The 24,747-nt window shown below is 42.1% G+C and overlaps 1 protein-coding gene across 1 annotated transcript in view; it reads left to right on the top strand.

The window, feature by feature from the left end:
- Positions 1 to 24,747, top strand: part of si:ch211-158d24.2 (multiple epidermal growth factor-like domains protein 9) — a 52,655-nt gene that overhangs the window by 25,671 nt on the left and 2,237 nt on the right. Inside the window, exons 3-5 of the mRNA XM_052068241.1 lie at positions 8,089 to 8,228; positions 16,555 to 16,704; positions 22,598 to 22,867. Coding sequence (XP_051924201.1) covers positions 8,089 to 8,228; positions 16,555 to 16,704; positions 22,598 to 22,867 — 560 coding nt within the window. The remainder of the gene's footprint in view (positions 1 to 8,088; positions 8,229 to 16,554; positions 16,705 to 22,597; positions 22,868 to 24,747) is intronic.

The raw sequence follows: 24,747 nt of genomic DNA, 5'->3' as shown, positions 1-24,747 counted from the left end.
TGCATTTTAAATCTTTTTTTTTAACAAACTAAGAACAATGTTAACATTATTAATTGTTTTAAATTGATCTACAGTCTGTGTATGTATATAACACATTTGTTTTCATTTTTGGTCATAATTATACAGTGTTATGCATAGGTGGATTTAAAACAATGTTATCGACTAACAATATTATTTATAGTCATGGCAGAGAGTTGGGGTAGCGTACATTTTTTCTTTTTCTGAGAGAGGCGTCCATCCATCCATCCATCCATTTTCTGATCCGCTCATTCTCATAAGTGTCGTGGGGCATGCTGGAGCCTCTCCCAGCTGTGTTCAGGTAGTAGGCGGGGGACACCCTGAACTGGTTGCCAGCCAATCGCAGGTAACACATATAGACAAACAACCATCCGCACTCACAATCACACCTAGGGGCAATTTAGAGTGTTCCGTTAACCTGCCATGCATGTTTTTGGAATGTGGGAGGAAACCGGAGTATCCGGAGAAAACCCACACAGGCACGGCAAGAATATGCAAACTCCACACAGGAAGGCCACAGCCAGAATCGAACCCCGCACCTCTGCAGCGTGAGGCCGACACGCTAACCAGTCAACCACTGGGTCACCCTTTTTCTTTGAGAGGCGAAGCAGCAAATAATTGAGAAGTACTTGTTTACAGTGAGAGCTCCAAGTTTCATATTCTTTTTCAGACATGCGTATACAGTGTGAACAGAAGTAAGGAATTACCTTTCTCACATGGTGGGTATCTGATCCACTGTTGTTGTGCTTAATTAGTGGGGCGCGATTGGTAGTGTCATGGTCGTTTTCCGCTGATGCCTTGGACTGAAGTCCAACTGAATGCGTGCTTCACAGCAAACCCTTGACTGGCGACCAGCCCAGGGATGATGTTCTGGAATGAAATGAGCAGATTGTACTTTTCACCCACAGCTCATCGCCTTGAACTCTTGGGACACTATTAGCATAAATGTTTGAGGCAGCTTTCATGAAATTACAGTTTTGAGATGGTCAGGTGATCAAATTCGAGACTGTGTGTCTGTCTGTGTGAATCTGTCCGTCTGTTGGATACACAGTCATCAACTGTTGGCCTTGGCCAGCCTGGTCGATTTTGTCATGCAGAGCCATTTGTTTGGAAGTGTCCATTGTCTGGACATGTGTTCTTCTCACATAAGATGTTAATACAGGTCAGCACAAGTACCACGTGCTGCTTAATGTGGAGACCCCCCACACACACACTTTTCTCGAATACAGCCTTTTTGACACTCTCAGTGATAAGGGGAAGTGGGAACTGCCTAATAATAGTTCATCGCGCCACTCACACACTGCATTGCACCAAATTCTTAGAAAATTATGGGTACTTTCTGGAAAATAATGTGTAATTGGAGTGTGTGGACATGTTGTTGGAAACCAAGACAACGAAAGTCTTTGTACACCGATAAGATTATTTTAGCTACAACTGATGGAGAAACCCCATTTATAGATCTGTGATGGAGCGTCCCTTCAAGCAGTGGGGTGCGGCCCTTATACCATTTTTATCTTCTTGAGAGTTGTTAAAGCCTGACATATAGGAAAATTACAACCTAGCACAGCAGCCAATGTTGTATAGTTACACTTACAGATAGTCAAGTCAACTGTATTTATAGAGCACTTTCAAACAGCCATCGCTGCATACAAAGTGCTGTACATGGAGCAATTTAACATGCACAATAAACAGTAAGACAAATTGGTAATAAAGGCGGTAGAAAGCACCAAACAGTAAAACCAAGATCAAATCTAAGTCATGCTGAGTCGAATGCCAAAGAATACAAGTGAGTTTTGAGGAGGGTTTTGAAGATGGGCAGCGAGGAGGCTTGCCGAATGTTCAGTGGGAGGTCATTCCAGAGAGAGGGACCAGCAACAGAAAAGGCTCGATCCCCTCTGAGCCTGAGTTTAGTTCTTGGTACTTCTAATAATGTCTGGTCCACAGACATTGCGAGGGTTAAAAATTCGGCGTTTACAACTAGGCAGGTGTGTAGGGGCGGATGAGCTCAGAGAGGTAAGGTGGCGCGAGATTATTCAGAGATTTGAAAACAAATAAGAGGATCTTGAAAATAACTCTAAAATGTATGAGGAGCCAAGTTGAACCAAGATGTGAGTTCCTCTGTGTTAAACAAAGGTACGCAAAGGTTATTAAAGGCATCAGAGAAACGACTAGCAGTGCGAGGGTTAAAAATTCTGCGTTTACAACTAGGAGCGGCAGATTTCACAGCGGCATGCGATAAGACTACGTCAAATAAAACTGCCATGTGAACAGAAATCCCATTTTCAAGGCATACCTGATACAGTGACACAAGTTAACAGTTAATTATGAGATAAAAACCCTGTTAAATATCAAAATATCAAATTCCCATTACACTGTCTCTCAGGATGAAAACATAATTGGCAACCGTGTCACGTTTTTTTTTCTTATGCAATTCCAATTCACTTTTGACCATTCACCATCTACTCTTTGTGCAGTTTCACTGTATGCTGTGGTTATTTTGGTCCCGTTCACCAATTTGATGATTGGAAACGTAGAAATTGCATCGTCTACTGGCCCGAGGCCAAGCGTAGTAGTACTTGAAAAATAACTTGAGAGCTGGCTTTTCACTGTCTTGTTGATAACTTTTACATCTTCTGTACATTTAACCCGTCTGTTAACTTCAGCAAGTTGAATGACGACTACCTCAGACATACTGCATTGCCATTGCCGTGTTTTTTTATTGCATCAAATGATTAAATGATGGTAGAACATTTATTCTGCCATTAACCCATCAGAGGTGGGGGACTCGAATCAAGTCATGTGACTCAAGTTCGACTTAAGACAAACTTAGGATTTGGGACTTGACTAAAACTTCAAGAATTCACTTGGCTATGACTTTGTGTTCCTGAGGCGTTTGTTGAACTTGAAACACATGACTTGACAATTTTTGCCGGCTTGTATTTTTAAAATGTACATTTTTAAGGAGGGCTGTGCAATATCGGAAGAACATGCCCATTTATGATATGGGTGTTGAATGTAGCGCTAACGATATTTTTGTGATATATAGATATATAACATGTACCTAAAGAAATCACATTTTTATCATCTAATGAAAGAAATACAAATTTTCACGTGGCAAAATGAGCAAGCTCAATGTATTCTTCTAGCCAATTAATTGTAATGCACCAATATACAGTCTTGTTTACCTATTGCAGGGGTGACCAACCCGCGGATCGCGAGCTGCCTGCGGCTCTTTGGCTGGTTCAATGCGGCTCCGGGCTTCCACATGACGAGCGTCGAAAACGCCTCCACAGTGGCGCTGACATTCAAACAATGGCGCTATGTACAGCAGAACTTATGATATCAGCCTATCATCAATCCCGTTACTTGATTGTCATACAGGGCAACCAGTCAGATGACTACTGAATCAACGCTCATGCGCACGCAACGGCACTATGTGCTAAGATAGTCAGCGAATTACCTCTGATTTTAAGGCCAGAGTGCCCAATACGCCAATCGCAATCGACCGTGAGCCAGCGGACTGGTTCCAAGTCGACCTTGAGGTTTAGGAGGAGGAAATGCGGAGGGGGACAGTGCCTGTTTTGAGTGGCAACAACGGAATGCAAGCCAGGTTTGCCAAAAGTCCCTGCACTATGGGGCTAATACAATATGCATAGAGAAAAACTTTATTATATTTTTGTTTTTGGACTTGGTTAAACTGAGAGTTTGTGTGTGTGAGACAGTGCCCACAATATCCATTGTTGAAAATCACTGGCCTGTGGTCTTAGTACTGTAGGAGTCAATTTCTGTCATTATCATGTTAGTGTGTGACATTTACAATATATGTGGGCAGAGGTTTGCGTGTGTGTGTGTGTGTGTGTGTGCGTGTGTGTGTGTGTGCGTGTGTGTGTGTGTGTGTGTGTGTGTGTGTGTGTGTGTGTGTGCATGGCTTGTGTGTGCATGGCTTGTGTGTGCGTGGCTTGTGTGTGCGTGGCTTGTGTGTGCATGTGTGTGGAAGCGATGCAGTGATGTTTATGTGTGCCTATGTACATGATGTGGCTCTTTGCAGTCACAAAAAATTGGCTCTTGGTCTCTGACTGGTTGGCCACCTCTGACCGATTGGATGCCAACACACATTTAATTAAGGTTGCATTGGACTCATCAAATTCTGATGAGAGCATACAATTCCAAATGAAAACTTCTTGCACATCTTTACGATATGCATTTTGCATGGGCCATTATCATGATAACGATATTGTATCAATATCTTGTAAAGCAATGCAATAAATATTCTGGCATCTTCACTCCACTTCTGTTGTGCTTCTAAACACTGCTGATTGACATTGCAATCAAGTGTGCTGGAGGGCCCGCATAACAGACATAACATTATACATTGATTCATTGTGTAAAGCAAGGAACAGTCTAGAAACTGACTAGTTTGGAACCTTTAAAAATGTGATTGTGTCAGTACCTTCCAGCTAGCACTGATGCAACATGTCAATACTGATCTTTGATTGGCTTAGATTGTGCAACACTGGTTTGCATATTGGACGCGTTTGAAGCGCAGTCCTTAATGCCAACTTCGTGTGACCCTCTCTTGCGTTCACTGTGTTGGCATCGTTAGAACCACTCTGTGATCAAGGTAACTGTGCAAAGTCCCTAGCATCAATTAGTGAGGTGAACTGTTGTGACATATAAGCTTATATTTTAGTTTTGTCATGCAAACATTACATAAAGGTTTTTAATGTGGGCCCTATAGTGTATGAAACATGATTGGTTTTTTTGCCTTGCCAATGACTTTCAGACATATTTTTAAAGCTAATTTACTCTTTATTTTTCAATTTCTTCTGAACAATCTTGAGACATCTGGTGTGTGTGTGTGTGTGTGTGTGTTCTTCCCAGCCTTGGATTCAGCATCGCTCACGCCCCACTAAGCATCACCGCCAGCCTCTTCATTTACATGAAGTGTGGTTCTCTAACAAAGCCCCATTTGTCTGATGACCAGTGTCATCCTCGCAGAAATTGCTTCCAGTCACTTGTGATTTACTTCTTTTGTTTTGAAGTCATTGTGTGTAATTAATGTTTTGGAGTACGTTGTCTAAGCTGGAGGACTGATCGGGCTTGACTTGGCTTTGTGTTTGTTCTTGTTGTAGATTACTTTGAATGAGCATATATGATTGGAGGGATGGCGCTCATGTGCCATCGATTTGTTTTCTTTTCTGTCATTTATTTGGAATTACAGCCTCCTTGGTCTATATTGTTGGTAATATTGTTGCGGTTTTGGAGCGACTCCGCGCGATCGACAACAACATGAAGAAGTTGGAATCCGCGCTGCGGAAAGAGTTTTCGGATTCGGACTGATCGGCACCAGTGAAGAGATACGGACCACGAACTCAAGGCTGTCTGAAATTGTTGGCGGCCGTACCTCCAAAACAAACAACGCTATCTGGCCTTTCCCCTGGATGGAAGTACGCATGGAATCTAGGGCCCTCACCATCACCCCCCTCATTCTCGGCCATGGACTGTCTTAATGATGAGCAGAACTCAATGAAGCAGCTATGACCTGTACACACATATACGTACAAAACTGGACAACCACACGCGCATACACATCCTTGTTATCACCGTCTTCATCGCTCCGATTCTTTTTTCCCCCGCGACGTGGTTCGACCTGCGGAGCGCGCGTGGGAATCCGTGCAGCTGGTCAGGCGGCCGCGTTGCGGACCCCCCCCCCACCCCCTCCACCTTATTACATGTTATGTCTTGTGACTTGTTGTAACTGTCATATGCTTATTTATGTGCTAGGGTCTTTTTTTATCCTGGACTTAAATTATCCTCAGAAGAGGATAGTTCGAGCGTGGGTTTTTTTCCCCTCTCCCTACCCAGCGTTTTCCTTTCTGAAGTCTGATTGTAATTTCCCTGTTGCGGGACAAATAAAGGATATCTTAATAATCCACTACCTACAAGGTGATGTAGGAAAAGATCAGATTCAGTGAAAGAGAGAGACATTCAAATGTTGATTTAGTTGTTAACGTTAGCTGTTGATTTGGTTCTGTGTTTTTTCATGATACTGAAGGCTATATCTGGGTCACTCAAATGAGAGACTAAAGTCTTGGTTTCACAAAATTACAATGACAGAGTGTATGAACTTCTATGATGAGTCCTGAAAATTCTTTTGTTAGTTCGTCATTTTGTCAAGTAATTTGAATGACTTTGGTTTGGTTTGGTTTTGGTCTTTGGTTTCTTGATCTGTGAAAAGGCATGCAGATGTTTAACTTCAAACCCCGTGCTCCACTTCATGTGTTTACGGTCACGAGGGAACATCTTGAGTCGGTGAGCTCTGGCTCGAATTTCTCTGATGTCTATAACAAACTTGGAGTGTGATGACAAACAAATTGGGTGTTGTATTTAACATATATCAAGCAATCAAACTTTATTTATAGAGAACTTTCCATACATAAAAATGCAACTATTGGCTGGCAACCGGTTCAGGGTGTCTACTGCCCGAAGACGGCTGGGATAGACTCCAGCACCCCCCGCGACCCAAGTGAGGATTAAGCGGTTCGGAAAATGGATGGATGGATGGAAAATGCAACTCAAAGTGCTATTAACACTTCAAAATTACAAGATCCGCCCAAGGGAGGCTCATCCACACTAACAAGAATAACAGCCACCACAACTCCCAGCATGAACGCCCCCCCCCATGAGGAAACACTGGAGCTTTAAAAAAAAAATCGATACAGGTCATAAACTGGTTGACAGTTGCTCCTTTCCACTATGCTTTTGCTGCATGATCTGTTATTTTTGCAAAAAGGTGCGCTTGCGATCTCAAAATATGCAACCAGTCATTATGTAATGTGGTCGAGAAAGCAAAACCAAGCAAGGATGAGCTGTTTGAGTTCGGGCTGCGCAAGAGCGCTCAAAAGTATCATCTTGATATCTGTGAACCACAATTCCAATGAAGTTCCAATGAAACATAAATAAAACAGAATACACTGATTTGTAAATCGTTTTCAATTTACAGTATGTTCAACTAAATACACATTGATTGTTCACAATGAGAAGCTTTTAATGTTTTCTGCAAATATTCTCTCATTTTGAATTTGGTAGTGTATTCAGTTGAACGGCTCTGTCAGCAGTTCATCCCCTCCGCCTAGAGGGGAATCGGGGAGAGACTAACACGAATCCCTATTCGAGTCACCACTATTTTAAGACCGGCAATGAAAAAAAAAACTGGCTAGCAAGTTATTTAATTATTTATTCATTTTTGTTAAAGCCCCTGCTTATTCTCATCCTCAAACCATGCCTTGTAGGTGGGGTGCCCCAAGAGGAAATGTTCCCCTTGAGTATGACAAGCTTATCAAAGGTTGACCAGGGCAGCCCTCTTTGGCTGGAGGATGTCGCCCGCTGTTGAAAAAAAACAACCTCTCCACAACAAAAGATATAGGGAGTGGGGTGTTGTACTGACTTGATAAGTCCACCCACCAGCCGAATAAAGTAAAACACACACACACAGTGGTACGGGCCCGAGAGGCATACAACACAGCTAGTCTTTTACACCTGTTTGAGTGTCAACCAAGATAGCATTTAACTGCCAACACAACCACCATCGGTCACCAGCATGACTGGCGATGTGTAAACTTTTTTTGGCTAGAGGACAAGAGCTCCTCCTCATTTCCGCTGGAAGCAAAGTGAAGTCTCTCCCTCCCTCATACAAAAACGGTAAACACACAGGAGACAAGCGATACGTTGTGGTTTTTTACATTAGGTCTGAAGTAGTGTATTGTCAGAAAACACACGCAAAAGAGGCTGGAAGTGTTTCTGTCAGTTGTTAGTGAAATGGGCGCCCGTAGGAACTTGACCCGGCTAGAGACGATTACATAGACGTACGAAAACCCACTTCCATCGTTGCTTAGTCCGTTCTTTTTAAATAACTTCTCATTCTCCGTCCCCTAAATGGCAGACGGACTGTTCCTTCCCAGGGAAAGAGTGCCCATCTTTGCTTTTACTTTTATTGTGTTGTATAACGCATCTTATTTTCATACCTTGTCCTGTGTTAAGAACACTTTATCTTTTGTATTGCCCTTCCAGCTCAGGGATATGTGTGTGCAAGGCAGGAGTGTATGGACCCAAGTGTGATGAGTGCCACCCAGGCTTCTTCCACTTCAGCAGCACCGGATGCCAGCCCTGCCAGTGTCACAATCACACTAACTACTGCCATCCACAGTCAGGTGAGTCTGCTAATGAAGGACATTGCAGTTTGTCATTTTGAACAATGATTCTCAACTGGTGGGTTGGGACCCAAAAGTGGGTTACATGTTTGTTATTGTTTTCATTTTTATGCTGCAGTACAGAGGCATGCCAAGTTCCCACATGGAACATATTTAGGTAACCAACAGGAAGTGTAGCTCGTGCGTAATGCTTTAGACCAGGGGTCACCAACCTTTTTGAAACCAAGAGCTACTTCTTGGGCACTGATTAATGTGAAGGGCTACCAGTTTGATACACACTTAAATAATTTGCCAGAAATAGCCAATTTGCTCAATTTACCTTTAACTCTATGTTATTATTAATAATTAATGATATTTATCTTTGTGAAAACACTGATCATGTTAATGATTTCTCACAACAAATATATAGAAACAGATAAATATCAATATGCAACACTTTATTTTTATATTTTTCAAACATTTGAAAATGATCACTTCTACAACAGTATTATGAAATCACAATATCCCATTTTAACTAGCTAGCCACTAACATTTTTTAACAAATCATGAATTACTTTGCACCATGTTTGTACAAATAATAACTCATGTAAAATACAAAAATCAACTCTCAAATTTTTAAATAAATCATGTCACACTTTGAACTGGACACCAAATCTGTTATCTGTTTCTATGTCAATTAGTGGGAAGCCTGGCATTGCATGCTGTTAACCAGTGTGTTGTACTCTGGTGTGTAACTTGACACTGCAACTCTGAGTGAGTCTTGCAGATGTGCATCAGTGAGGCGTGCTCTGTGTTTGTTTTTGATGAAGTTCATGTCAGAAAAGGCTGATTCACAAAGATAAGTTGAACCAAACAGGCTTGCAACCTTCATAGCTGCTGCGCATACACCACTGTACTTTTCTGTGTCAAGAAGGCACCAAAAGTTTGGTGCAGCCTGATGGGCTTTGAGGTGGAGGTCATTTTGCAGTGTTACAATTTCAATCTCCACCTGTTCAGCATCCAGGCTGAATGTTGCACTTAACTGCTCAGCAATACATGATATGTCCACGTTCATGAAAGGGTTAGAAATGAATGACACACATGGCTCAAGCTGATCCAGGTCACAAAACCTGTTCTCAAACTCTTGACCAACTCTGTTTATGACCTGAGAGTACTTTTCTGCAACTTTGTCAAAAGCCTCAGATGCAGAAGCATTGTCTTTCAGCACCATCTGCACAGAGGGAAAGTGCAGCACTTTTTTTCTCTGTAAATGCACAGAGAAAAGGCTCATCTTAGCTTTAAATGCATTTAAAGCACTTATCATATCGGCAACAGTCTTACCTTTGCCTTGCAGCTCACAGTTCAAACTGTTCAGTTTCCCAGTAATGTCCGTTAAAAATGCAAGGTCATCATCATTACTTCTTTGACAACATCCCCGTCTGTAAATGCCTTCTTTTTCTTAATCAAGAATTGCGTAGCTCTAAACGAGGCTTCGGTTGCTTTTTGGGAGTTTTTAACCGGTCTAGTGAAAAAAGACTGCCGTTTGCACAAAGCAGCCTTTAACTCACGGGCTTTCTCTGCTCGCAGTGCGCTGCCCGGTGGGTAGTTAGCGTGGTAACTTGTGTGACACGTAGTGAAATGTCTCTCCACATTGTGCCGCTTTGCTACCGCCACAGTTGCCCCGCAAATGAGACACACGCAGGATCCTTTCACAGTGGTAAAAAAAAACTCTCCCTCCCATTCGTCGTGAAAATGATATGTTTTCTTTCTTTTTTCTGCCATTTTTTGGGGTAACTCTTCTCCTCAGTTTCGTTGCGTCTGCTAGCTTGTTTGTATGAGCGCAACAAACGCTATGAACTATACTAGGTCAGAGTTCATTTATATTAAACACAAAAAACATTTTAAATTTTAAGTGTTTTTATATATATGTTGTCATTTGTAAGTTACATGCAAGTCTGATTTAAACAACAATAGCAAAAAAAAAATAATAATAAAAAATAGAGGCAGCTCACTGGTAAGTGCTGCTATTTGATCTATTTTTAGAACAGGCCTGCGGGCGACTCATCTAGTCCTTACGGGCGACCTGGTGCCCGCGGGCACCGCGTTGGTGACGTCTGCTTTAGACGCTACTCGGTAAACAAATACAGTGCGGCTCAACCTCTGGCTAGGGGAAGGCATGGCGAGCAATCCACCAAATTACAAGTGATGTCATGGGCAATTTTTAAACAAAACATTTTATTTATTGTTTTTAAAAGTTGGTCCCGCATTTGTGCAACAAAAGGAAAATGCGTGTCTCGAGGTGACAAAAGTTGAAAACCACTGATGACTGTTATTGTGATGGCATAAGTCCCCGATGTGTTTTAGAACAGAAAATAAAATTACAGTATTTCCCTAAATTTTAACAGGGACTTTTCTGAGTAACTGTGCATTTGTAACATGTCGATCATGTTTATGACTTTTCTGGAAAACATTCCTATTTTTGACACATCAATGTAGATTGTATCTTGACTGGTAGATATTCTTTACACTGTTTTCCCTTAAATTTTGGCAAGATCATACACATGATGCAGTAATATCTGAACATTTCAAAATACCATATTTTCCGTACTATAAGGCGTTTAAATATGATTTAACTATGGTTAAATCGTAGTTAATTATTTGGCCACTGGATATTTGTGCTTTATTTTATGTAATATGGTATTCATTTTCGTGGATACTGTATTGGGAAAAAATATATAAATGGGGAAAAAAAGGAAATTTCCAATTACTTCATGTAATTTTAAGGAAAAATACAGCATTAGGTTTAGGGCTGCGCAATATGGTCAAAATGTCATAGCTCAATATTTTTTGCCACATACATCAATAACAGTACGATAACTATATTGCTATGAGTTCGGTGAAAACTGAGCTTTTTTTTTATTTTGAAGAAAAAAACTAATATAAACCCAAAAGGATGTGGAAAGTGTTTTTTTAAAGAGCTTAGTGACCTCCATCAACATGAACAAAGTCATTAAGAGATCAAAATGAATTACATTCCCATTGTGCTTTGTGCTGTCTTTTACCGTCCTCCTAAATACAACAAAGACTTTTTAAGCGACTTTTCAAGCTTTCTTGCGGAAATCAGGCTGAGATATGATCGTATTCTCCTAATGGGGGATTTTAATATCCATGTATGTTGTCCGGAAAAAACGCTAGCAAAAGACTTCTTAAGACTTATCGACTCTTTTAATTTTGTGCAGTATGTGACCAGCCCGACACACGAACAAGGACATATTTTAGACCTTGTCCTTGCTCATGGTATAACGGTGTCAAATCTGGAAGTCCTTGAAAATGGAATTTCTGATCACATGGCAGTTTTATTTGACGTAGTCTTATCGCATGCTGCTGTGAAATCTGGCGCTCCTAGTTGTAAACGCCGAATTTTTAACCCTCACACTGCTAGTCGTTTCTCTGATGCCTTTAATAACCTTTGCGTACCCTCGTCTAACACAGAGGAACTCACCTCTTGGTTCGACTCGTCATGCCGGGCCATCCTGGATTTGGTGGCTCCTTCAAAAATTGTGCTGCCAAAGCCTAAACCCGAGCCATGGTTTAACGACATTACCCGCGCAGCTAGGCAGGAGTGTCGCAAAGCTGAACGCAAGTGGAATAGAGACAAATTGCATGTCTCTTCTCAAATTTGGAAAGACAGCTGGCGTAACTACCAGCTCACAGTAAAAGAGGCCAAAAGAGAATATCTGTCGGACTTTATTCTAGCCAACCGTCACAACCCTCGTGCACTATTTAAAACGATAGATTCTGTACTCAAACCCCCTCTGCCTACTTGCTCGGATTCTTCAGCCGAGATGTGCAACAGATTCCTTCAGTTCTTTATTGATAAGGTCTCTACAGCTAGGATTCCGGTCCCAAATACCGCATCTGACCCCTCTGTCCATGTTCCATGTTCAGCTGTCCTAAATTCTTTTGATACTGTGTCCTTGGCGCTTTTGGAGGATGTAGTTCGCCAGACGAAGCCATCTGGCTCCCCTTGCGACTCTCTTCCCCCACGCTTCTTTCAGGAGGTTCTCCCGAGTGTTGGTGCATCGGTCTTGGATATCATCAACAGCAGCCTTTCTTCTGGTGTAGTTCCCCAACAGTTTAAACATGCTGTGGTCCAACCCTTGATCAAGAAACCTGGTCTTGATCCAGATGAGCTGTCAAGTTACAGACCCATTTCCAAACTGCCTTTCATTTCCAAAATTCTGGAAAAAGTGGTGCACATGCAGTTGAAACTTTTCTTGGATGAACATAACATCTTGGAGGTCTTCCAGTCAGGTTTCAAGACGATGCATAGCACGGAGTCAGCCCTGTTACCGTTTCTAATGACATCCTCCTGGCAAATGACTCTGGAGACCACGTGTGTCTGGTTTTATTGGACTCTCTGCAGCATTTGATAGTGTGGATCACAGTATTCTGCTGACTCGTTTGCAGCACTTGGTGGGTATTGGCGGGAGTGCTCTTGATTGGTTTAGGTCCTATCTAGCTGACAGGACCTTTTGTGTCAGCCTTGGCTGCTCTGAATCATGCACTGCTCCCCTGTCATGTGGTGTTCCACAGGGCTCAATTCTGGGGCCTCTGCTGTTCTCGCTGTATCTGCTCCCATTGGGTTCCATCTTAAGGAAACATGGTATTCCTTTCCACTGCTATGCAGATGACTGCCAGATCTATGTCCCACTGAGCAAGAAAGACACCTTCTCATTAAGGCCACTCCTATCCTGTCTGGAAGAAATCAAAATCTGGATGGCACAAAATTTCTTGAAGTTCAACGAAAAGAAGACAGAGGTGATATTGTTTGGCCCCAGTGGACCTTGTACATTCCATCCTGTAGACTTGGGCCCCCTATCTCCTTATCTGAAATCAACGGTCTCAAACTTGGGACTTAAACTGGACAGTGATTTCAAACTCGATCGGCAAATTGGTGCCGTTGTTAAATCCAGCTTCTTTCACCTTAGACAGCTGGCCAAAATAAAACCTTTCCTCTCACATGAACACTTTGAGACAGTAATTCATGCCTTTGTCACATCCCGGCTCGATTACTGCAACGCGCTGTACTTTGGAGTCAGCCAGTCCTCCATCAAGCGCCTTCAGCTGGTACAGAATGCCGCTGCTCGCCTCTTGACTGGTACTCGTAAGAGGGAGCATATAACTCCTACTTTGGCATCCCTTCACTGGCTCCCCATTCATTTTAGAATTATTTTTAAGATCCTCCTCTTTGTTTTCAAATCTCTGAATAATCTCGCGCCACCTTACCTCTCTGAGCTCATACGCCCCTACACCCCTGCCCGGCGCCTCAGGTCTGTGGACCAGTCTTTGCTAGACGCACCAAGAACTAAACTGAGGCTCAGAGGGGATCGAGCCTTTTCTGTTGCTGGTCCATCTCTCTGGAATGACCTCCCACTGAACATTCGGCAAGCCTCCTCGCTGCCCATCTTTAAAGCCCTCCTCAAAACTCACTTGTATTCTTTGGCGTTTGACTCAGCATGACTTAGATTTGCTCTTGATTTTACTGCTTGGTGCTTTCTACCGCCTTATTACTTATTACTTATTACTGATTCGTCTTACTGTTTATTGTATATGTTAAATCGCTCCATGTACAGCACTTTGTATGCAGCGATGGCTGTTTGAGAGTGCTCTATAAATACTGTTGACTGTTGTTGTTGACTTGTGCTGCAACTGTGCTTTAATGATAAATCACAATTTTAGGCTGCAACAGTGTTTCTTGTATTTGTATGTGTGTGTTAATTATATCAATGTGTGTGTTCTGTACCAATTTGTCCATGCATGACCTTAGTAAAGATAAGTGGTTCAGAATGTGGATGAATGTGTTGTGTGGCATGGAAAAAGAGTTGTCCACTCACTCCCACACATGACGATGGTTGTGTATGCATTCGTGTATTATATGGCGATGTGATGAGCGGACTCCCAGCGATGTGAACTATGCCTGGATCGTGTTTGGAGGCTCCCCATACAATAGGTTGCATTGTATGACTTTTTATTAATCCACAAAAAATGGTGGCCGTCAACTCTTTGCAACCTGAACAGAGGGCAGTCAATGCCTTGCCAGTCCATTCAAATGAACAGACTGGATTGCTCGTACATTTTCACAAGAAGTTCTGCTGTTTCGTCCACTGCTAATTTTGAAATTATAATTATGTTGACGTAATGTTCTAAAAGACAATATTTTGTACTGTCCATCTATACTTGACAACAAACACAGAAGTGAATTTCTTGCGTGCGCTGTTTAGTCGGCAGCACCAGCGTGTGGCCCTCTTCCCTCTCGCTCTCTGCAAAATAATTGTCATTGTTCAGCGGCCGATCCCCCGCCAAACTTTGACGGTGGAATTTGTTTGGTTAAACTGAGATATACTGTACATTGCAACACAAGCATGGCTAGGTCACGTGACTGATATCGTCCTCATTTCGTTGTTAATATCTTGAACCCTCATATCTCGATTGCAACACGATATCTCATCCAACCCGTCTATATCCCACAGTCCAAATTGGACCGTTGTCGAGAATTGACATTATTTGGCATGTTTGTATCAATTGTCCAAGGCTCGAAGTTTTTAGCGGTGAAAGCATCAGTTAAGGGGACAACTGTGCTTTTAAGAAGGAGAGCAGCTGATTATTGTCGTATCCCTACCCTTCGTGGATGGACAGTGATACTTTGACATACATTTGAACAACAGAATCAATGCTGCATACATTTGGACTTTTTGCCTTAACACCTCAGTTCCATATGAAGATAAGATGTGCATCTGATTTTATTTGTGTCAGGTCTGATCTACACGCGCACACGATATAAAGACGGCCCTTCCCTATTCCAGTTAACTGTAGAGCCTCTCCAAAATTGCAACATTCACTTAGAAAGCAGAAAGTGGATTAGACGGAGCAGCCTTGTCAAATAAATCAATCGGCTTGTGAAACCATCAGTTTGTTTCAAGTGAGCCTGATGAGTTTATTTAACTCCCCCATAAAGAAAAAAAACTAACAACATTGAAATCAAGGTCTCATTTTCAAGAGCGATTTGGCCAAGAAAGCAGGGCAAACTTGAGTGGCGACTGGAGAGTTTAGAAGAGGATTGCGCCTCACCTCCACGCATTCAGGCTTTTAGTCACCTATGAAGGATGGTCCGTGAAAGGGGTCCACAATGATCGTGGAGTGGTGAGGGGGAGTTTTCGAAGCCATATGTCTTGCTGCTCTTATGCATGAACAGATGGACTACTAAGGTCTCACTTGGGCTCAGCGAGTGCTCTATGGATTAACTACGGTTTTACAGTTCTCTCTAAGGATTGAGTCAGGGAAACAGTCCACTCAAACAGGAACACAATGTGCAGGTTCACATTTTCTGTCTGCAAACATTGCAAGACACTCGCATAACCTCGGTCGTTTTCAAAAAAGAACGAGGGCAAGCTATTTGCCATCATTTTGTTTTCATCCTTAGCCATATCCACTGCTCCCATGATCCACCATTTTTTAACTGATATGTTTGGGTTTTTTGTTTTCCCTGTTGTTTGTTCTTTTGCATTCAACTGCATACAGCCAGAGTTGTGGTTCATCCCAAACGTGTTAAAAGGAGTTGATTTTCGGGTGTTCTGTTGGCCAGACAATTTGTGTTGCAACAAAGTCATCCAACCTCGGTTTGTGAACTGGGACACGGTACAAACATGCTGGAACAGATGACGTGTTAAAAGACATCCTCATCACCTCTTATTGTATGATTTGGACGAATGTACTTGTATGTATACTGTATATTTCAGCCTTTAGGTACTGTATATATTTTATATATTAATAGATGAGCTCATGTAAAAAAAAATCCATTTACACTTATGCCCCCGAATTAATGTACTGTTTGTTGTGCAACCACTCCACTCTGGAAGAAAAAAACGTATTCATATAATTACTTAAAATCCCAAATTAAGATGAAGAGCATGTGGAATGTATATACATTGTATACTTCTGACCACAATACACATAAATTGTTGGGATATAATGTATATATTTTGTCGGGCGGAATTTTTTTTTCTTGAAAGGGGAAGTCAACCCCAATATTTTCTTCACAATAATATGTTCTATGCGCATCACCTTGTCAAAAACCAGCATTCTGATTCATATTGCATTTGTAGAATTTGAGTGAAGCGGTATAATACCATGTTTAGACTAGTGGAGGCGTCCAAAACATATTACTGTGAAGCAAATATAGGGCCTGACTTCCCCTTTAAGTACAAGTGGTTTTTGTTTCACCTTCCACTGTTAAATAAAATGCAATCTGGATGAAACAGAAATGTTCAAAACTTTATTTCTTCAGGTGTGTGTCTGAACTGTGAGGGCAACACCCAGGGGCCGAATTGCAAGGAGTGTAAGCCAGATCATTACCGCAGCCGTAGCACTGCCTTGACCGAAGCCTGTGTCCTATGCCCCTGCTCCAACTCTTCCTCCAATGGCACTTGTCACACCGGTGAGTCCCTGACCTTACACACAGACACACACACACACACACACACACACAAACACACACCCACACACACTCTCAAATTTGGGCTGTCCTTGTCATATTTACAAAGGCAGCTCGACCTCACAGGTGAAATACATCCTACCTCAGTTGTACGTTACATGTAATGTGACATAAATGAACCATATTTGGTAACTAAATTGTAATGGATGCAGCACCCTTCACTATGAGGCTTGATTGATGCGATTTCTCCTTGTCAATCGTTAAGGAACAGCAACATTAATAATCTCCAATGATGTTTATGATTGCTTCATGAAGGGTGAATCAGTTGGTCAAAGTACGCGCCATCATAAAATGTCACGGCGACACTTTTTTTTTCCCTTGGGGCATCAAAAAGGGAATGATCTCAGCTTTCCAATGATATATTGTGCTCCTCTGAGATATCAACGGTTGAAATAGGGTGGTGTGGGCATCTTGGATTTTCAAGATTAGGAGAGAATGGCCTCAACATTTTGTCAAACAAACATTCGCTTGACCAGCATGTTAGAGTAGCCAGAGAACCACCACATTTGGCTCGGAAGCTCATGACATACAGAGGAACAATTTCATGTAATCTTCAGCCATGACATTTTTAATGCATCTCATTCAACTTTTAAAAACTGGATCTACCCCGAAGAGCAGGAATTCATGAGTACAGTACGTGTCAACATTAGGAGTATGTAAAATCCATCAAATTGAGTTAAACCCTCTTAAAGTGCTGCCGAGAGGCCTGTACAGTCGAACCTTATGACGTTGTGCCTCGAGGGAGAGAACGAATCTGTACGTTAGTACCGTAGTTCGTTGTAACCATTTCCAATAAAATGGCCCCCAGCCATGATGTATCATACAATACAATACAATACATGCTGATTTATATAGCGCTTTCACAACAGCGGCAGCTGTATACAGTGTGAACATTTATATGTAAAAACATGAACATGTAATACAGTATAAACATGTCAATTACAAATACTTGTATACAGTATGAAGAAAACATTCAGTCAGCAAATGAAAAGTGCCTTCTCCAGTTCAGAATGTGCTGCACCCCAAAGCCATTAATCTTCAAATCTGTTGGCCTCGAACGCTGTCATGATTTTATTGCCATTACGGATGATTGTCGAAATCGTCGACTTTGCCATTTTGTAGTCCTGGCTGAGCTTCGTCTAGGAAACTCCCTTTCAAAAGTTAGAGGCAATTTCAGCCTTCACAGATGAGATTTTCTTACATTGACCAGACATGTTTTCAGACCATGTGCTTGACCGTGCCGTGACTCCGTGAGGAGCATTGCTAAGCAACGGAAGGGAATCCCGTGCTGTACATTTTGTTCGTAAGCAAAGTCGCGGCGCAGTTACCTTCCCGTGGTTCGTTGTAACAAAGACCTTTTCATTATTTTGTGGGAGCAATAGGCTTCTTTTAATGAAGTTTATGTCATAAAGGTGTTCGTTGTCAGCAAAATCGGCAAATGGAAAATTAATTGTGTGAAATTGGGGCTTTGAAATGTGAATGTTGTAGCGGTGAAAACGTAAACGATATACGATGAAATGAGGTTCAAGTGTATCTTTATTTAAAGAAAACGTCGACTACACAGTGCAGAAGTACCAGGTTCAATCCAGCTCCGGCCTTCCTGTGTGGACTTTGCATGTTCTCCCCGTGCCTGCGTGGGTTTTCTCTGGCTCCTCCGGTTTCCCCTCACATTCCAAAAACATGCACAGCAGGCTGATTGAACACTCCAGATTGTCCCTAGGTGTGAGTGTTAGTTAGCATGGATAGTTGTTCGTCTCTGTGTGCCCTGCGATTGGCTGGCAACCGGTTCAGGGTGTCCCCCGCCTACTGCTCGGAGACAGCTGGGATAGGCTCCGGCACCGCCCGCGACCCTAGAGAGGATAAAGCGGTTCGGAAAATGAATGAATGTTTCTTTGTCAATTGTTGGTGAAATGGGCGCCGGAGGTACTTCACCTGGTTAGGTATGATTCAAGGGACGGACGAATATCCGCTTCTGTCCTTTAAAAAAAGAAAATAAAATAAACGTCTTCTCCGTCCCCAAAATGGGCGTCCATCTGTTCCGTCCCAAGGACGGAATGCCTATTTCTGGTTGTCGAGTCTGTTGAGTTAAATTTTTAAACAATGATTCAGCGATTCAACAGAGGGAGAAAAAAAAGTTTACATCTAGTAGATTAAGGTATGGCGAGGCTTGTTCTAAAACTGACATGCCCTGTTCCAGCTGCACTTTAAAAAAAAAAGAACACATCATTGCAGACAAATACAGCTTTCTCCCTCACACATGCATGCACAACTCACACACGTGCATCTGCGTTTCTCTAAACTTCAATGGAGGACGGGTGGACTCCACAGCTACTGCACTACATGATTCGGGCTTTGCCATTTTGACTATCAAATGTTTTTGTTCCCGTTCATCTCTACAATGAGATGTGCATTCCCTTTTCAAGTAGGATTTAACCCAGAGCGCCAAATCGATGGGAGGAGACATACTGTATGTGCCTTTGTGGTGACATCTCAACTCAGCTTTACATGCAAATTTCTGCTTCCTGCCATAATACCTTTAATTTGTCAATGAGCAAAGTTGCATAAATTGGGTTTGAGTGACCTTTCTGCTCCGGGCTTTGTCTGCCCCAGTTTTACACTGCACCTAAATGTTTTTTTTTTGGGGGGGGGGGGGGGGGGTGTTTCGAAGCAGCGTTCCGAGTTGATTGACTGCCACTGTCATGCCCTGATAGTTACAGTTTCATCACCTAAAATCTTTTGGAGTTCAAATATACTTGCAGCGATACCAAATAATGTCATTCACACCAGTCGTGGTCACGAAAATAGTTGACACCATGGTCGGCAATGTGTTTCTGGTCCAGTGGATAAATATTTTTTGAGGGGGCAGGCAGGGGGGAGACCCACTCCACTCTCCTTTGTCTTCAAGCTTCTAGCGTCTTGGTGAGAAAACCCTCCTGCGCACAGCAGTTTTACTCAAGTGATGTTTGGTTTTGGCTGAAAAACAACTTCAAGTTATTTGGGGAGAACACAGTGGTTTTAATTGAGTCACAGGCAGGCTACACAAGACCACATTTTTTAGTCCAAAGTTCTCAAGTGATGAGAGTGATGGAAGTTCTGGCTCCGACCTTTGGTTATGACCTTGACAACTGTCCTGCACAGTACATAATCCAGATACTATCCGAGTAATGTCTCCGCACGATCGAATAAGACTCAGTAAAATTGGAAAGATATGTATACACTTTGGGATTCATAGTTGTGTTCCACCGCCCTTTTGCTCATAGATTTTTGCATTGAGTGATGTTAATTTGAAATGAAATTAGTGCGCACTTAGGGGTGACCCGAGCGATAGCATTGCAACCACTCTTTCTGTCTTGTCAATTGATGTTGCAGTGCGTCCGACTCCAATATTGCGCCGTAAAAAAAGGGACTTGCAGCTCGTCGACATCAAACGTTGCTGTTTTTTTTTCATGATGTATTGTATTCCTCAAATTTAAAATAATAAACAATGCCTCTTTGTTTTTGTTTTGTTTTTTCTGATGACTTTATTTTGGCGTTTTCCAGCTTTGTCTCAATATGATCCCCTTTTTTCAACCAACCATGTACTGCGAGCATCTTCCTGCATGGTTTTTGCCATGTTGCCATGCAGGGAGATACGCGCCGGCTGTTAGGCTGAGTCGGCCTACTGGGGACCACGCTAGAGGTGCTGCAATGTGTAAGGGAGGGGAAAGGGACATGAACCAGGCTGAGCTGAGCTGGGACAGCATCAGCACAGTTGGGCCATTTCAGCGCCACTCAGGCAGTAACAGACTGCGGGGGATGGGCCGCATTATGCTTTCAGACAGCATCGCTGTAGGAAGAAGGAAATCATCGGAGTAAAGGCATTGTTTTGTGTCCTTCGACCATGTTAACAGCGCTATAACTGTGCCTGATTTCATTAATGGTGAACACCGGAGCTCGGAGAGCAAGCAGCCTCAAAACTCAGGTCGTCTTGGCAATGACAGCCTAATGGCTTCATTTTATAGCATCAATGATTTCTAAATATGTGGATGCACCTGGTTATAAATGAAGATCTTTATTATGACACCCTGAGAGGTGAAGTGGAGCACTGTTCCATATCCGAATCTGGGTCACACATTAAATCACTCATCTATGATTCCATCTGCACCCACTGCTCTCGACTGGCGTTCATTTTTAATGTTGCCTGCACTTGTGTTTTTCTAAATCGTGTGTCTGACGGCGCCTACTTGTGATCTCCTCACTTAACATGGAAAAAAGGAGGAAGAAGAAGTCTTACTATTCCAGTGCAGCGCTGCTCATGTTTCCTAACGGTTATATAACCCAGTGCGTCGGCTGCCTTTGAACCTGCAACAATTTATCAGGAGGAGCATGTTTTGCAATACAGTATAACATAGTCATGTGATCAATCAAGATAGAAAACATCTAGGCCGGTGTCTGATGGCGTTTTTAAGCCATTGACACAGAAAAATGGTGAGATGTGTTGTCTCGGTTATCGAGCTCAGAATCAAGCTCTAAATCCCGATTTGCTATTCATATTGTCAGTAACAAAGGACTACTGAGTGGAATTAGATGAGTACTTCTTGTACTTTTCCAACTAAAGATGTTGTTTTTCCAATGAATTAAAACCCAGTTTGATCAAAATGGTAACTGATTGACAGAGCTGCCAGCACCGATGAGGGCTGGAATCGATTCAGATTCTCCAAATCGATTTGATTCGATTCACAAGGCGCTGATTCGATGCGATTTACGATTCAGGATTCACTTTGATTGATTTTCACTTCAGTTCAGGATTTCACACAGTACCAATTTTTCTCTCATATGGAAGACGTTCTCAGAAGAAGCAATGCTCCAAATAATAGAAACTTGCTTGGTGCATTTGTCAAAATATTTAAATGAACCCTAATGCGGTTACATGAATCATGTATGTTTGATTGAACATGACCTGATCAAAACAATAAATCGATTACAACCACAGGGCAGGCCGTGTAAATAAAGTGACAAAAACACTGTAACCCAGTGACATTCACATTCCCGTGATTGGTACACAGTTTCCGTTCATTGCTCTCTTTAGGTTTCTCAAACCAAAAAACAACTGCCTTGAAGTTGGTTGGCGTGAATTTCAGTGCTTCTTTCATGTTGTTTTGCTACACTAGTCTTGCGTCGTGATGAAATCTTGTGTGATGCAAGATGTCACATGAATTTATGGGGGAAAACACGGATTAAAAGGATTGATTTATGGTTTTATGAATCAATATCGGGCTATGAAAGGAAAAAAAAATCAATTCAGCTCATTTATTTTTATTTTTTTGTTCCCAGCCCAACTATCAATTGGTACTAATAGTTACAGTTATTTTGAAAAAAAAATCTTGCGTTATTTTACACCCTGAATTAATTCTGCATTCAGTTGAAAGGTGTTTGGAAACCCTTCAGTTGTACTTTGCTTGGCTCTGCATGTACAGTATACTATGTTGTCGTGAGCCACCTGGTGGTTCGCCGAAGCAATCTCATCTAAAACTTACCTGGAGCCTTGCAGTGCTTTCATTCATCATTAAAAAATGAAGAAGCAATGTAAAACTGTTTATCTTATTCCATTTCATTTCCTGCACCGGTTCTACGTGATGTATTTAACCCATTCAAGCACCCTGTAAACTGATAACATGATAAGCTCTCCACTGTGGTAACCGCTGTCCCTGAAAGGCTTAATGTGCCAGCTGCGCTTGTGCTGGATTTTTTTTCTAGAGCAACTGAAGATTTTACTAATTTGTGAGTCGACAGCATTTCCCTTTTGGTGGATTATCATGCTCCTGATAGGTACTGGCTACCGTGTGTTCTTGTTCAGATCCCAGTGGCTCCCCAGTGTGTGACCAGTGCCTTGACCCGTACTCTGGCCCACTGTGTGACCAGTGCAGAGCTGGCTTCTACAAAGCATCCGGGGCTTGCGTGCCATGTGACTGTAGCGGGAATGCAGATCCTCAGGGTCCCCGCCAGCTTTGTCACCCCGACACCGGCCACTGCCTCAGCTGCATGAACAACACCACCGGGCCTCAGTGCCAGCTCTGTGCTCCCGGATTTGCGGGGGACGCCCGGGCTCATAACTGCAGCCGGCTAAGTAAGTATCAACATCAATTTAAAGCAGAAGTCAAGGCAAACATTTTCCCAGCAGTCTAAACACGGTAGGCAGAAAAATCCACCCGTTTCTATCCTTCTAAGGCAGCCGTTCACCTGTTTTCTGAGTTTGGTCATGTGATGTTCGCCACATGAGCCACAAACACAATATTATAACCCTCTCATGCACAAATAATAATATTCTACCGTTTTTCTGTCTTACAAGTTTTTAGGCAAATGAAAACAAAATAATGCCAGTGGATGGCAACACAAATAAAGGTCCATTGTAGTGGCTGATGCACACATAAGATAAAACATTTGAACATTTGCCGTCCACTCTAGTAACTGAAAGGGAACCCTGAAAGGGTTCATCAGCGTACCTTGTTGAGACTAGTGGGGGCGCATAGAACATCTCGTGAAGAACGTTTTTGACTTGACTTCTCCTTTGAGAAGCAATCATGTCATTTACCTTTTTAGCACTTGTTCATTCTTTTGAGGATTTGTAAAGTAATCACCACATATGTTGTCATTGACTCATGAAAGGTGTCTTATGCTTACTTCGTAAAGGCAGTAACAAAAGCATTGAAAGCACATAAAAGTGAGAGTCTACACTTCATCCAGTGAAATCATCAGTGTCTGACACTCATTTCAATGTGAGCTCCCGCATCAATCAACATCCGGCACTGATGACATTAAAGCACAAAAAGGAGATGACCATAGATCATCTCTGACCATACAGTATGCTTTATAAAAGATGACTGATTTAAATTTGTTTGTTTGTTTGCACTTAAACAGAGTATCAGCCTTCTGGACCAAATCAGGGAGCTTGTTCTGGAGGAGAGCCGTTTGATAATTGCAAGTTGTACCTCATTGTCTATGTTTGCAGATTCTGGGCACAACACGCGAATTTGTGTTTTCAGAGTGAAGCGCTCACGGCAGTACTGATGGGAATTCCGGCTCTTTTTATGAAATATTTATTTTTTATATGGCTTGATTTATATTCTTCGGAACATACTCAACATGGAGTACAACATGGACTGCTACAAAAAATAAATTACAAAGTAGAACAAAGACTCATCTCAAAACAAGGTCAACAAAAAGTTCCAATCTCTGATTGATGTACAGTATATTTAGAAGCTTTTAACTATTTACAGTAGAACAACACAAGTAAGGTTTGATTACCAGACAACAAATTATGAATTAAAATTTGATATTGGATATTTTAACCTTGCACAGCCTACACACACAGCCTTTGAACTATCAATTAAGTTGAAATTAGTCTAAATTTCACTGTATTTCCTATCCATTTTCTCGCCTTTCCACTTTCCACCTTTAACCGAAGGAGGGGAAAAAAAGGAGAAAAAAAAGCCGACTCCTCTTAGGAGCGGCTCCCTATTAGCAGCCTGGTCCCGTCGTTCACTTCAAAGAGCCGATTCGTTCGCGAACGACACATCGATACAAGGCAGTTGGTAGGCCACCAGGAGTTGCTTAAGGTTAATGGTACTTGAATATTTTGTGCTTTAAAAGTCGGCAGAAGGATTATGAATACAATTTTAAATGTTGCAGGAGGATAATGTTGTGAGTCTAGCACTGGGGACACATACTGAGCCCAGTCTGAAGGGAAATGCATGCGGGGGGGGGGGGGGGGGGGGCACAATTATTCTTATTACCCTACGGACTGCACTTACTTTGCTCCATATATGTTCACGTAGAACTGCCGCCATCTGTCTTTAACTCACTAGTTGTAATTAAAACTAATATCATCTTTTTAACCTGTTCATGAACCCTGTAACCCGATAATATGTCCCTCAAAGGGTTAAAGGCGTAATAATCTCACCGTCTTCTCACGTTGAAAAGAATAAAAACATATCTTTCTAAAAAAAA

The sequence above is a fragment of the Hippocampus zosterae genome, chromosome 6, assembly GCF_025434085.1.
Source record: "Hippocampus zosterae strain Florida chromosome 6, ASM2543408v3, whole genome shotgun sequence".
NCBI classification, from domain to species: Eukaryota; Metazoa; Chordata; class Actinopteri; order Syngnathiformes; family Syngnathidae; genus Hippocampus; species Hippocampus zosterae.
Note: the sequence above shows the minus strand (reverse complement) of the source record. Positions and strands in the feature narration are given on the sequence as shown.